Here is a 15713-nt window from a genome sequence, read left to right as displayed (position 1 = left end):
CAAGGTATTCCGTGAGGGGCATGGCGAGTTCCTAGAATTTTATATTTTTTGTCACAAGTTAGCGGAAAATGATGATTTTTTATTTTTATTTTTTTCCCTTACAAAGTCTCATATTCCACTAACTTGTGACAAAAAATAAAAACTTCCATGAACTCACTATGCCCATCACGAAATACCTGGGGGTGTCTTCTTTCCAAAATGGGGTCACTTGTGGGGTAGTTATACTGCCCTGGCATTCTAGGGGCCCAAATGTGTGGTAAGAAGTTTGAAATCAAAATGTGTAAAAAATGACCGGTGAAATCCGAAAGGTGCTCTTTGGAATATGGGCCCCTTTGCCCACCTAGGCTGCAAAAAAAGTGTCACACATGTGGTATCTCCGTACTCAGGAGAAGTTGGGCAATGTGTTTTGGGGTGTCTTTTTACATATACCCATGCTGGGTGAGAGAAATATCTTGGCAAAAGACAACTTTTCCCATTTTTTTATACAAAGTTGGCATTTGACCAAGATATTTCTCTCACCCAGCATGGGTATATGTAAAATGACACCCCAAAACACATTCCCCAACTTCTCCTGAGTACAGCGATACCACATGTGTGGCACTTTTTTGCAGCCTAGGTGGGCAAAGGGGCCCACATTCCAAAGAGCACCTTTCGGATTTCACCGGTCATTTTTTACACATTTTGATTTCAAACTACTTACCACACATTTGGGCCCCTAGAATGCCAGGGCAGTATAACTACCCCACAAGTGACCCCATTTTGGAAAGAAGACACCCCAAGGTATTCGCTGATGGGCATAGTGAGTTCATGGAAGTTTTTATTTTTTGTCACAAGTTAGTGGAATATGAGACTTTGTAAGAAAAAAAAAAATCATCATTTTCCACTAACTTGTGACAAAAAATAAAAAGTTCTATGAACTCACTATGCCCATCAGCGAATACCTTAGGGTGTCTACTTTCCGAAATGGGGTCATTTGTGGGGTGTTTGTACTGTCTGGCCATTGTATAACCTCAGGAAACATGACAGGTGCTCAGAAAGTCAGAGCTGCTTCAAAAAGCGGAAATTCACATTTTTGTACCATAGTTTGTAAAACGCTATAACTTTTACCCAAACCATTTTTTTTTTACCCAAACATTTTTTTTTGTCAAAGACATGTAGAACAATAAATTTAGAGAAAAATTTATATATGGATGTCGTTTCTTTTGCAAAATTTTGCAACTGAAAAATGTCATTTTTTTGCAAAAAAATCGTTAAATTTCGATTAATAACAAAAAAAGTAAAAATGTCAGCAGCAATGAAATACGACCAAATGAAAGCTCTATTAGTGAGAAGAAAAGGAGGTAAAATTCATTTGGGTGGTAAGTTGCATGACCGAGCAATAAACCGCTAAAGTTGTGGAGTGCCGATTTGTAAAAAAGGGCCTGGTCTTTAGGGGGGTATAAACCTGTGGTCCTTAAGTGGTTAAGTAGGGTCTCATTTTTTGCGGGATGAGATGACGTTTTGATTGGCACTATTTTGGGGTGCATATGACTATTTGATCGCTTGCCATTACACTTTTTGTGATGTAAGGTGACAAAATGGTTTATTTAGCACAGTTTTTATTTTTTACGGTGTTCATCTGAGGGGTTAGGTCCTGTAATATGTTTATAGAGCCGGTCGATACGGACGCGGCGATACCTAATATGTATACTTTTTTTTTCCCTATTTTCTACCAATTTTTTTTTAACTTTATTTTGGGAAAATGAAGTTTGTTTATTTTTACTTGATACTTTTAATTTTTTGGGGGGAAAACTATTTTTTTTCAACTTTTTTTTTTTGTCCCACTTTGGGACTTGAACTTTTGGGGGTCTAATCCTTTACAATGCATTCCAATACTTCTGTATTGGAATGCATTGGCTGTATGAGTAATACTATGTGTATTACTCATACAGCTTCCGGCCTGTGAGATCCAGGGGGCTGGATCTCACAGGCTCTTCACCAGAAGGCAGCGCGATGTCTTCCTTAGACATCGCGCTGCCTTCCATGCTATCGGGTCCCCCCCACAGCCGCATGGGGACCCGATGGCATCACCCGCCGCAACCCCAGGTAAAAGCTGCAAACCGCAGGTCTGAATTGACCTGCGGTTTGCGACGATCGCCGATACGGGGGGGGGGGGGGTCACATGACCCCCCCGGCGTTGTGACAGCGGGCATCCTGTTCCTATTAACCCCCACCGCACCGCAATGTACTTTTAAACTTAGGACGTACAAACATGGGGTACCGGTACGGAAATTTTTTTATTTAATCGTTCCAGTTTTGCCCTTGTTACCTGATTATCTGGTCTATTCTAAGAACGATGTCCTCAGAGGAGACAAACTACCGAATTTATCTTATTTATATACATTGTTAATTGGTTAGCTAGGTTGCAAATAACAGTTTTGTCCCTTTAGGATTAGCTAGCCGGGGTCTCTTCGCCCTGATTTTAATACGAAGAGTGGTGGCAGCAAATTAATTTGATTTCCAGTGCGAAATCAATAATTTATTTTTACTGATTGTACATACAATCGCAATTGCATCATGTATGGGCACACCAACCAATCTTAAATGTCTACTGTGCTCACAGTGGATTCGCCTGCAGAAGTCTCTAGTGGATGAGACCTGTATGGCAACTGTGGCATAGTACGACGGGATGTTGTCACACTTGGTTTATCACTCCAGCAGATCGTTCTGTGCCTAGGCTGAGACGTCAGCACTGTTAAACATTGTGTGTCCTGGTGGTTGGGAGAACGACGACAAACTGGAATGACAGCACAAGATGCACAGAGGAGAACCTCTGCACAGACAAATCCTCTGATTAGAAGAATGGCACGTTGTGATCCAATCTTTACTGCAAATGAAATCACAACCCAAGCCTAGGATGGCAAACTGTGTCCACACAAACCATAAGACGGCATTTGCAATGGGCTACAAGTCAGACAACCAGCTACAGGTGTTTCCTTGACCTCATGCCACCACACTCAACGTTAGCATGGTGCACAGCAAGACAGCAGTGGATGCTGGAATGGAGGTCTATCTGCTTCAGTGAGGAGTCCCGCTTTTGTCTTGGATGCAATGATAGCCAGAGATTGGTCTATTGACCACATCGTAGGCGCCATGAAGAGGCCTTCACAAGGGAACCACTTCTACCCCCTGTATTATGGTGTGGGGTAGCAAAATGTACAGTAGCCGGACCTCTGTAGTCTTCATTTCAGGTACACTAACAGCTTAGCGTTATATTGATTTGGTCATGGAACCAGTGGTACGGCCATTTCACAAAGTGTCCCAGGAGTCTTTTTTCAACAGGACTATGCCAGGATGCATGTTTGTGCTACTGTGAGCAGCCTGTGTGGCCTAATGTGCTACCAAGGCCTGCAGTGTCTCCGGGCTTGTACACCATTGAGTGCATCTGGGACGTCATTGGTCAGCAATTGCAAAGGGAGCTTCCAGCAGCAGATCCAGATGATTTGCAGGCCCAAGTGCATTCAGCGTGGCAAAACATTCCTCAGAAAACCAACAACCCTTTCTACCTGGGCCATTTTTTACCTTCCTGCCCAAGCCATTTTTTGCAAATCTGACATGTGTCACTTTATGTGGTAATTACTTTGGAACACTTTTACTTATCCAAGCCATTCTGAGATTGTTGTCTCGTGACACATTGTACTTCATGACAGCGTACTTCATGACAGTGGTAGATTTGAGTTGATATATTCCACCTTTATTTATAAAATAATCCAAAATTTACCAAAAATTTAGAAAAATTCACAATTTTCTAATTTGGAATTTCTCTACTTTTAAGACAGATAGTAATACCTCATAAAATGGTTATCAATAAACATTCCCCATATGTCTGCTTTATGTTGGAATAATTTTTTTAGGACGTTAGGAGTAGAGTTGTTGCGATACCAAATTTTTGATTCGGTTTCGATACCATGAAAAAGTATTGCGATACTCGATACCATTCGATACCACGCAAAAAAAATAAACAAAAAAAGCCACGTGCATTCCTCATTTTTAAAAATGGCGAATCGCGCAGTTTTTATTTTATTTTTTCTGTTCCGGCATTCACCACCTAGATTTTTTTTTTATATTTTAATAGTTTGGACTTTTCTGACGTGGCGATGTAATATGTTTATTTATATATTTTATATGTGAAATTGGGAAAAGGGGGGTGATTTATACTTCATATTTTAGTGTTTTTTTTTTTTTTTCACTTTTTATTTAATAACTATTTCCCCCCTTAGGGGCTAGAACCTGGGATCTTTCATCCCTTTTCCTATTCACCCTGATAGATCTCTATCAGGGTGAATAGGACTCCACACTGTCCCTGCTGCTCTGTGCTTTGTGCACACAGCATCAGGGATGTTACCATGGCAACCAGGGCTTCTGTAGCGTCCTGGCTGCCATGGTAACCGATCGGAGCCCCAGGCTTACACAGCTGGGGCTCCGATCAGAAGCTGCCACTGCACCACCAATGAGGGGGAGTGGAGAGGTCCCTGTGGCCACTGCCACCAATGATTTTAATACTGGAGGGTTGAGAGGGGCCGGCGCACTGTGCCACCAATGATTTTAATGGGATGGGGGGATTGAGGGGGGGGGCACACTGCACCACCAATGATTTTACCCCTTTATACAGGAGGCGGGTACTAGCAGATCAGCGGCAGTTAACTGCCGCTGATCGCAGCTCCCTGTCAGGGGCAGGGTGCCGGCAATGCGATTCTGCTGCCGGCACCCGCCTCCTGTATGTGTTAAAGACTGACTACTGTATATGAGTCCAGACTTTCACTATTAGGCCACACAGAGCGGCGCCCAGCGATGTCTCAGCACTCACCATTTAGTCCTGGGCGCCGCTCCGTTCGCCCGCAGTGCCCCATTACTGTCTCCTCTCCTGCTCCACATGCTGCTGATTACTATCGGAGCGATGGGAGGAGACATCAGCTTCACTAGTGGGCGTTCCTTCTCCCTGGCTGTAGCGCTGTCCAATCGCAGCGCAGGGAAAAGGAACGCCCACTAGTGAAGCTGATGTCTCCTCCCATCGCTCCGATAGTAATCCTATCATTGGTGGCGCAGTGCGCCCGCCCCTCCTCCGCCCCTCTCTTCTCATTGCCGCCCCTCCTCCACCCCCTCTCTTCTCATTGCCGCCCCTCCTCCGCCCCTCTCTTCTCATTGCCGCCCCTCCTCCGCCCCTCTCTTCTCATTGGTGGCAGCGGCAGCAGCACAGGGGGAGGGAGGACAGCTTCCTTCTCCCCGTGCTGCTGAGAGAGAACATGAGCGCGCCGATAGCAGCGCGCTCATGTTCAGAGATACTAGACTGCGCAGAAGCGCAGCCCAGTATCGAAAAAACAGAAATCCCGGTATCGTATCGATACCGGGACAAAAGTATCGATTGGGTATCGAAATTTCGATACCCGCAACAACCCTAGTTAGGAGGCTTAGAAGTTTAGAAGCCATTTTCAAATTTTCAACTAAAATTTCCAAAACCATTTTTTTAAGCACCAATTCAGTTATAAAGTGATTTTGAGGGGCTTAAGTAATGTAAACCACCCATAAAATGACCCCATTTTAGAAACTACACACCTCAAATTATTCAAAACGGATGTTACAAACTTTGTTAACCCTTAAGGTGTTCCACAAGAATTAAAGGAATATGAAGGTGAAATTTAAAAATGTCACTTTTTTGGTAGATTTGTTATGTTAATCAATTTTTTCTTGCAACACAGCAATGGTTAACAGCAAAATAAACTTCAATATACATTACTCTGATTCTGCAGTTTACAGAAATACCCCATATGTGGTGGTAAACTGCTCTATGGGCACGTAGCAGTGGTCAGAAGGAAAGGAGCGCCATATGGATTTTGGAGGCGGATTTCGCTAGAATGTCACCATTTTGTATTTGAAGAAACTCTGACGTACCCCTACAGTGGAAACCCTCAAAAAGTGACCCCATTTTTGAAACTACACCCCTTAAAGAATATATTAAGAGGGGTATGAGCACTTTGACCCCCTAAGCGTTTTACAGAATTTGGAAAATGCTGTAAAAATGAAGTTTTGTTTCTTCCAAAAAAAATTTGCTTTAGCCCCAAAATATTCATTTTCACAAGGGGTAACAGGAGAAAAAGCACCCCATAATTTTTTACCCATTTTCCCCTAGATACGGCAGCACCCCATATGTGGTGGTAAACTGCTGTGGGGGCACATGACAGGACTCAAAGGAAGGAGCGCCATATGGCTTTTGCAGCGCAGATTTTGATGGATAGGTTTATAAGTGCCATTGGTTTTTATTTTTTAAGTGATTGTCTTATGTGGGGGCTCATTTTTTGCGGGATAAAGGGACCGTTTGATTAGGGTAAAAACTACTTTTTGATCGCTTGGTATTAAACTTTTTGTGAGGCAAGGTGAAAAAAAGGCATAGTTTTTTTTTTACAGTATTCACCTGAGGGGGCATATAATGTGATATTTTTATAGAGCAGGTTGTTACAGATGCGGCGATACCCAATATGTCTATAATTTTTATTTTTGTTAAGTTTTACACAGTGAAATCATTTTTGAACAGAATAAAATCTTGTTTTTGTGTTGCCATTTTCTGAGAGCCCTATTTTTTTATTTTTTGGGCGATTGTCTTAGGTAGGATCTAATTTTTTGCGGGATGAGATGACTGATTGGTATGAATTTGGGGTGCGTATGACATTTTGATTGCTTTTTGTGATGTAAGGTGTAACGGTGTTCACCTAAGGGGTTAGGTCATGTGATATTTTTATAGATCAGGTCGTTACGGACATGGCAATACATAATATGTATACTTTATTTTATTTATTTAAGATTTACACAATAATATTTTTGAAACTGGAATGGGGCAACTACAGTACCCTGAAAGATTATCAAAATTAGGGTTATCCACTTTAGAAAAAAGACGACTGAGGGGAGATCTAATTAATATGTATAAATATATCAGGGGTCAGTACAGAGATCTATCCCATCAGCTATTTATCCCCAGGACTGTGACTGTGACGAGGGGACATCCTCTGCGTCTGGAGGAAAGAAGGTTTGTACACAAACATAGAAGAGGATTCTTTACGGTAAGAGCAGTGAGACTATGGAACTCTCTGCCTGAGGAGGTGGTGATGGGGAGTACAATAAAGGAATTCAAGAGGGGCCTGGATGTGTTTCTAGAGCGTAATAATATTACAGGCTATAGCTACTAGAGAGGGGTCGTTGATCCAGGGAGTTATTCTGATTGGAGTCGGGAAGAAATTTTTTATTCCCCTAAAGTGGAGAAAATTGGCTTCTACCTCACAGGGTTTTTTGCCTTCCTCTGGATCAACTTGCAGGATAACAGGCCGAACTGGATGGACAAATGTCTTTTTTCGGCCTTATGTACTATGTTACTATGTTAAACAAAAAAAAAAATCATGTTTTAGTGTCTGTATAGTCTGAGAGCCATATTTTTTTTATTTTTTGGGCAATTGTCTTACGTAGGGTATCATTTTTGCGGGAGGAGATGACAGTTTGATTGGTACAATTTTGGAGGGCATACGCCTTTTCGATCGCTTGGTATTGCACTTTTAGTGATGTAAGGTGACAAAAAAAATGTTTTTTTAGCACGTTTTTATTTTAGATTTTTGACAGTGTTGTTAGGTCATGTGATATTTTTATAGATCTGGTTGATACGGATGCGGCGATACCCAATATGTCTACTTTTCTTTTTTTCCCTGTTTTTATAAATGTTTTTTTTTTTACTTTATTTTGGAAAAAAGGACGCTTTTTTTCTTTAAATGAAACTATAAATTTTTTTGTAAAACTTGCTTTTTTTAACTTCTTTTTTAACTTTATTTTTTGTCCCACTCTGGGATTTCAACTTTGGGGGTCTGATCCCCTCTACAATGCATTACAATACTTCTGTATTGTACTGCATTGGCTATAAGTGTATTACCAGTGTAATACACTTTCAGCTTCCTGCCTGTGAGATCCAGGGGGCTGGATCTCACAGGCTGTCACAGAAGGCAGCCATGATGCCTAAGGAATCGGGCTGCCTTCCCTGTCATTGGGTCCCCGTCACAGCAGTGCAGGGATCCGATGGGGAAGGGGAGGGAGCTCCCTCCCTCCACACACCCAGTGGTCAGCGCTGACCGCATCATAGAGAGGGTTAATGCGCCGGCCTCTGTTTTCATCGATGCCGGCGCATACAGCAGGGGTCCGGCTAACGGGAACAGCCGGTCCCCTGCAGATGATCAGGCGGGTGCAGCTCCTGCACCTGCCCGATCAGCTTGCCGTAGTACTATTACTACCACTTCCCGCAGCGCCATACTATTACGGCGCTGCTCAGGAAGGGGTTAATAACCTAATTAATGACATGTAATTCTGTGCATGGCGCTCATACTCATTGCTGAATAAAGATGTTTTGAATAGTTTTGTTTCAAATTTTTTGTCATTTGCACATCCTTAACATGTCTATCAACCCTGTGATTTCCATAATTCCATGATTTTTCCTTTTGGGTGTTGCAACTTTAATATTCAGGAGTGTAAAATAATTCTAACAAAATTTTACATTGCATGAGACAACCCGAATACATACAATCAACTCACAGTAATAATTACATTTCAATGTGTGTTAATTTTTTTTTATGAACTGTATGTAATAGACCATTCCCTGGGTGAAGGAAATTTACTTTAGCATTAGCCCCTAGGCAACTACTTTATCTTTCAAAAAACAAAAACTCTTGCCATGCAAATGATCTACCTGTCTAGTAAAACTGCACCTACCTATAAATGAACTCCCCATGATCACCACATTCTTGTTTGTAGCAGCTTCAGAGATTGCATTGGCATCTTCTGGACAGCGCAAATAGAAAACGTTCTTCAATGTGGAGCCGGGACACTTAAGCTCTCTGGGTCTATTAGACACACATAAAATTTATTAAGATTCCCATTATTTTAATACGCAGACCCTTTTTTTAGTCAAGACCAGTCTGATACTGCATAAGGGCTCATGCACACGAACGTTGTTTTTGTCAACTCTGATGCGGACCCATTCACTTCAATGGGGACGCAAAAGACTACACTCCATGTGCTGACTGCATCCATTGCTCTGTTCCGTGGCCCTGCAAAAAAACAGAACGTGTCCTATTCTTGTCCGTTTTGTGGACAAGAATAGGTATTTCTATTATGGGCGCCCGTTCCATTCTAAAAAATTGCAGAATGCGCACGGGTGGCATCCATGTTTTGCGGATCCGCAATTTGGCCGTGTGCATGAGGCCTAATATCACAAAATAAATCGTACATGCTAGCATTCTCTCATTTTGATCTACAGTTGCAAGAAAAAAGTATATGAACCCTTTGGAATGATATGGATTTCTGCACAAATTGGTCATAAAATGTGATCTGATCTTCATCTAAGTCACAACAATAGTCAATCACAGTCTGCTTAAACTAATAACACACAAAGAATTAAATGTTACCATGTTTTTATTGAACACACCATGTAAACATTCACAGTGCAGGTGGAAAAAGTATGTGAACCCTTGGATTTAACAACTGGTTGAACCTCCTTTGGCAGCAATAACTTCAACCAAACGTTTCCTGTAGTTTCAGATCAGACGTGCACAACGGTCAGGAGTAATGTCAGTTCAGCAATATTCCTGGGATGTCTGGTGTGAATCGCTTTCTTGAGGTCATGCCACAGCATCTCAATCTGGTTGAGGTCAGGACTCTGACTGGGCCACTCCAGAAGGCGTATTTTCTTCTGTTTAAGCCATTCTGTTGTTGATTTACTTCTATGTTTTGGGTCGTTGTCCTGTTGCAACACCCATCTTCTGTTGAGCTTCAGCTGGTGGACAGATGGCCTTAAGTTCTCCTGCAAAATGTCTTAATAAACTTGGGAATTAATTTTTCCTCCGATGATAACAATCCGTCCAGGCCCTGACGCAGCAAAGCAGCCCCAAACCATGATGCCCCCACCACCATACTTCACAGTTGGGATGAGGTTTTGATGTTGGTGTGCTGTGCCTCTTTTTCTCCACACACAGTGTTGTGTGTTTCTTCCAAACAACTCAACTTTGGTTTCATCTGTCCACAGAATATTTTGCCAGTAATGCTGTGGAACATCCAGGTTCTCTTGTGCAAACTGTAAACGTGCAGCAATGTTTTTTTTGGGCAGCAGTGGCATCCTCTGTGGTAATCCTCTTATTAAATCCTTTCTTGTTTAGTGTTTTACGAATCGTAGATTCTCTAACAGCGATGTTAGCATATGCCAGAGACTTTTGTAAGTCTTTAGCTGACACTAGGATTCTCTTCACCTCATTGAGCAGTCTGCGCTGTGCTCTTGCAGTCATCTTTACAGGACGGCCACTCCTAGGGAGAGTAGCAGCAGTGCTGAACTTTCTCCATTTATAGACATGGGTGTAGGAACCCCCATTAATCTGGGGGGGACAGCATTTTTGCTCGCCGGGTATATTCTTATTCAGTAAACTGCGGGTTGTTTATATCGTTAAATTTTAAGTGTGTGTGTGTGAAGATACAAGCGGCACTTCTGCTCTCAGTGATGCGATGCGCGTGTCCCGGAGAAGATCCACAGATAGTTGTATAGTAAGGACCAGCACTCGCTCTAATAGTAATTTCAAGTAGATTTAATGGTCACATACAAGTGATAAGTGACGCGTTTCGGCTACTGTGAGCCTTTGTCAAACATAATGGATACAAGTTGCAAACAATTTAAATAGCCCTCGGTGGAGCCGGAAATGACTTCAGGTTACCATGACAACGTTGTAAACAGAGGACACAACAATGCAGAAATGGTGATTAAACAAGTGGATGAACAAGTGACTATCATTGCTTTAACAGGGCACCATGCTTTGCAGTGCTACATTCTATTGATCATCATAATAATATTATAGTATAATGTTCCATACTGGATGCTAGAAACTGTACCAAACTTATACAGAAGAAAAAAGGAAAAAAAGAACATAATTAATTCTCAGTGCACCATGCTTTACAGTGCCACATTTTGCTAAACCTTATATAATGATGTAAAATACTGAATGCAGAGGTGCTACAATTTTGCGTGGTAAACTTATGCCCTGATCAAGCACTAAATGACATGGATTGGAGTCAAGTTCTCTGTGAAAGAAAGAAAGAGGGAACATGTTGAAAGGGTTACTGCACACTGTAGCTTACAGAAAACTATTTAAATCATAATAACGATTTAATCCCTTTGGTTCTAGGGTTTGGAGGCGATGAATCCAAAAGGCTTCTCTTTTTTTGAGCATCTTACACCCGTCTCCTCCTCTCCGGGGCAGTGATACGCGCTCTATTATCTGGAGGCGCAGCCAGGAGATGGCATGTCGGTGTTTCTCAAAATGATATGGGATGGGAAGTAGTAAATTTTTCTTTCTAATGGTAGATTTATGTTTGCAGAAACGGTCTTTCATCCTCATGGAGGTCTCACCGACATACACAAGTCCACAGGGACACTTCAAGAGATAGACCACGAAATTGCTATTACAGGTAAAGAAGCCATTTATTTTAAATTTTTCCCCTGTGTACGGGTGGGTGAAGTGTTCTCCTTTAATGGCACTAGAGCAGTGTATACATTGAAGGCATGGATATGTCCCATTCTTGGGTGTTGAGAGCGTGGCCTGGCGTAGAGGGTGTCTGTCGCTACCTACATTAGCCCTGACTAGGATGTCTCGAATATTTTTACACCTTTGGTAACATATCATAGGTGGAGATTGAAATTCCGTAACATTGGGGTAGGCTCTGCTGAGAATACTCCAATGTTTATTGAGGATAGTCCTGCATTTATTGACCCAAGGGTCGGTATTTCACCACAAGGGGAACTCGTGGCTGTTTATCACTAGTAGTGGTGCTGTCTTTAGGTGGTTTCGCCTGTTGTGTATTTAATAGGTCTTGCGGATAACCTCTGTTACGGAATTTATCTATCATTTCTTCCTGACGCGCCGTTCTCATGTCGGTGTCGGACACTATCCTGTTCACTCTCTGGAGTTGTGAATGGGGCAGTGATTTGTTGACTGCAGGAGGACGGTTACTGGTGAAGTGCGGCAGACTGGTGCGGTCAGTATTCTTGGTGTACAGGTCTGTGTGTATCTGCCCCTTCTCATCCTTTATCACCCATGTGTCCAGGAAATAGATTTTAGACCCATCTGAGTGCACGGTGAACTGCAGCTCCTTCCACACAGAGTTGATATACTGCATGAATTGTTCGAGGGTTCGAATGTCTCCCCGCCACACGCAAATAGGATAGTGTCTGACACCAATATGAAAACAGCACGTCAGGAAGAAATGCTAGATACATTTTGTAACAGAGGTTATCCGCAAGATCTATTAAATACACAACAGGCGAAACCACCTAAAGACAGCTCCACCACTACTAGTGATAAACAGCCACGAGTTCCCCTTGTGGTGAAATACCGACCCTTGGATCAATAAATGCAGGACTGACCTCAACAAACATTGGAGTATTCTCAGCAGAGCCTACCCCAATGTTACGGAATTTCAATCTCCACCTATGATATGCTACAAAAGGTGCAAAAATATTCGAGACATCCTAGTCAGGGCTGATGTAGGTAGCGACAGACACCCTCTACGCCAGGCCACCCTCTCAACACCCAAGAATGGGACATATCCATGCCTTCAATGTATACACTGCTCTAGTGCCATTAAAGGAGAACACTTCACCCACCCGTACACAGGGGAAACATGTAAAATAAATGGCTTCTTTACCTGTAATAGCAATTTCGTGGTCTATCTCTTGAAGTGTCCCTGTGGACTTGTGTATGTCGGTGAGACCTCCATGAGGATAAAAGACCGTTTCTGCAAACATAAATCTACCATTAGAAAGAAAAATGTACTACTTCCCATCCCATATCATTTTGAGAAACACCGACATGCCATCTCCCGGCTGCGCCTCCAGATAATAGAGCGCGTGTCACTGCCCCGGAGAGGAGGAGACGGGTGTAAGATGCTCAAAAAACGAGAAGCCTTTTGGATTCATCGCCTCCAAACCCTAGAACCTAAGGGGTTAAATCGTGATTATGATTTAAATAGTTTTCTGTAAGCCACAGTGTGCAGTAACCCTTTCAACATGTTCCCTCTTTCTTTCTTTCACAGAGAACTTGACTCCAATCCATGTCATTTAGTGCTTGATCAGGGCGTAAGTTTACCACGCAAAATTGTAGCACCTCTGCATTCACTATTTTACATCATTATATAAGGTTTAGCAAAATGTGGCACTGTAAAGCATAGTGCACTGAGAATTAATTATGTTCTTTTTTTCCTTTTTTCTTCTGTATAAGTTTGGTACAGTTTCTAGCATCCAGTATGGAACATTATACTATAATAATAATATTATGATGATCAATAGAATGTAGCACTGCAAAGCATGGTGCCCTGTTAAGCAATGATAGTTATCTGTTCATCCACTTGTTTAATCACCATTTCTGCATTGTTGTGTCCTCTGTTTACAACGTTGTCTTGGTAACCTGATGTCATTTCCGGCTCTACCGCGGGCTATTTAAATTGTTTGCAACTTGTATCCATTACGTTTGACAAAGGCTCACAGTAGCCGAAACGCGTCACTTATCACTTGTATGTGACCATTAAATCTACTTGAAATTACTATTAGAGCGAGTGCTGGTCCTTACTATACAACTGTTATGTACTGCTGACATCAGCCCATCGCTCATGTCAGTCAGCTACATAACGTAACGTTTTTTCTGATGATTGACAGATTCTGAAACCTGTTTAAAGGGCTTCTACCACCAGAAATACTGTTATGTAGCGGACTGATATAGCGATGCACTAATGTCAGCACTACATAACAGTATGTTTCTAACATTAGTCCCTGCAGACATTTTTGCTAAAAAAGCACTTTTATTATATGCTAATGAGCCTCTAGGTGCTATGTGGGCGTAAAATCAGCACCTAGAGGCTCCGTCCACTCACCCATTATCCCGCCCAGGTCCAGTGTTGTGCCCGCCCAGCTCCTCTTGATTGATGGCACGGTCCGCCGCATCGCTGCCGAAATCCCGCGCCTGAGCCGTTCACTTCTGTCTTCGGCGCAGTGAGTGAATGATGCAATCCTGGTGCCGGATTCCTCACTGCGCCTGTGCCGACTACGTCACAGTGAGGAAGCCGGCATCAGGAGAGCGGCCTTCACTCACTGTGCCTGCGCCGAAGACAGAAGTGAACGGCGCAGGCGCGGGATTTTGTCAACGCTGCGGCGGACCGTGCCATCAATCAAGAGGAGCGGGGCGGGCAGAACAGGGGACCTGGGCGGGATAATGGGTGAGTGGACGGAGCCTCTAGGTGCTGATTTTACGCCCACATAGCACCTAGAGGCTCATTAGCATATTATAAAAGTGCTTTTTTAGCAAAAACGGCTGCAGGGACAAATGTTAGAAACATACTGTAATGTAGTGCTGACATTAGCGCATCGCTATATCAGTCAGCTACATAACAGTATTTCTGGTGGTAGAAGCTCTTTAACCACCTCCGGACCGCCTAACGCAGGATCGCGTTCCGGAGGTGGCAGCCCTGCGCAGAGTCACGCATATATGCGTCATCTCGCGATGGCCGAGATTTCCTGTGAACGCGCGCACACAGGCGCGCGCGCTCACAGGAACGGAAGGTAAGAGAGTTGATCTCCAGCCTGCCAGCGGCGATCGTTCGCTGGCAGGCTGGAGATGTGTTTTTTTTAACCCCTAACAGGTATATTAGACGCTGTTTTGATAACAGCGTCTAATATACCTGCTACCTGGTCTTCTGGTGGTCCCATTTGTTTGGATCGACCACCAGAGGACACAGGTAGCTCAGTAAAGTCCCACCAAGCACCACTACACTACACTACCCCCCCCCCCCCCCCGTCACTTATTAACCCCTTATTAGCCCCTGATCACCCCTGATCACCCCATATAGACTCCCTGATCACCCCCCTGTCATTGATCACCCCCCTGTCATTGATTACCCCCCTGTAAAGCTCCATTCAGACGTCCGCATGATTTTTACGGATGCACTGATAGATGGATCCGATCCGCAAAACGCATCCGGACGTCTGAATGAAGCCTTACAGGGGCATGATCAATGACTGTGGTGATCACCCCATATAGACTCCCTGATCACCCCCCTGTAAAGCTCCATTCAGATGTCCGCATGATTTTTACGGATGCACTGATAGATGGATCCGATCCGCAAAACGCATCCGGACGTCTGAATGAAGCCTTACAGGGGCATGATCAATGACTGTGGTGATCACCCCCCCTGTCATTGATTACCCCCCTGTAAAGCTCCATTCAGATGTCCGCATGATTTTTACGGATGCACTGATAGATGGATCGGATCCGCAAAACGCATCCGGACGTCTGAATGAAGCCTTACAGGGGCATGATCAATGACTGTGGTGATCACCCCATATAGACTCCCTGATCACCCCCCTGTAAAGCTCCATTCAGATGTCCGCATGATTTTTACGGATGCACTGATAGATGGATCCGATCCGCAAAACGCATCCGGACGTCTGAATGAAGCCTTACAGGGGCATGATCAATGACTGTGGTGATCACCCCATATAGACTCCCTGATCACCCCCCTGTCATTGATTACCCCCCTGTAAAGCTCCATTCAGATGTCCGCATGATTTTTACGGATGCACTGATAGATGGATCGGATCCGCAAAACGCATCCGGACG

General features: G+C 43.4%; 1 protein-coding gene across 2 annotated transcripts in view; it reads right to left on the bottom strand.

Moving 5' to 3' along the window:
* Positions 1-15713, bottom strand: part of LOC120994759 (apoptosis-inducing factor 3-like) — a 198809-nt gene that overhangs the window by 110341 nt on the left and 72755 nt on the right. For both annotated transcript variants that reach the window (XM_040423553.1, XM_040423554.1), the window contains one exon: positions 8776-8906. In XM_040423553.1, coding sequence (XP_040279487.1) covers positions 8776-8906 — 131 coding nt within the window. The remainder of the gene's footprint in view (positions 1-8775; positions 8907-15713) is intronic.

Source organism: Bufo bufo, chromosome 3, assembly GCF_905171765.1.
Source record: "Bufo bufo chromosome 3, aBufBuf1.1, whole genome shotgun sequence".
Lineage (NCBI taxonomy): Eukaryota > Metazoa > Chordata > Amphibia > Anura > Bufonidae > Bufo > Bufo bufo.
This window is presented reverse-complemented; position numbering and strand designations above follow the sequence as displayed.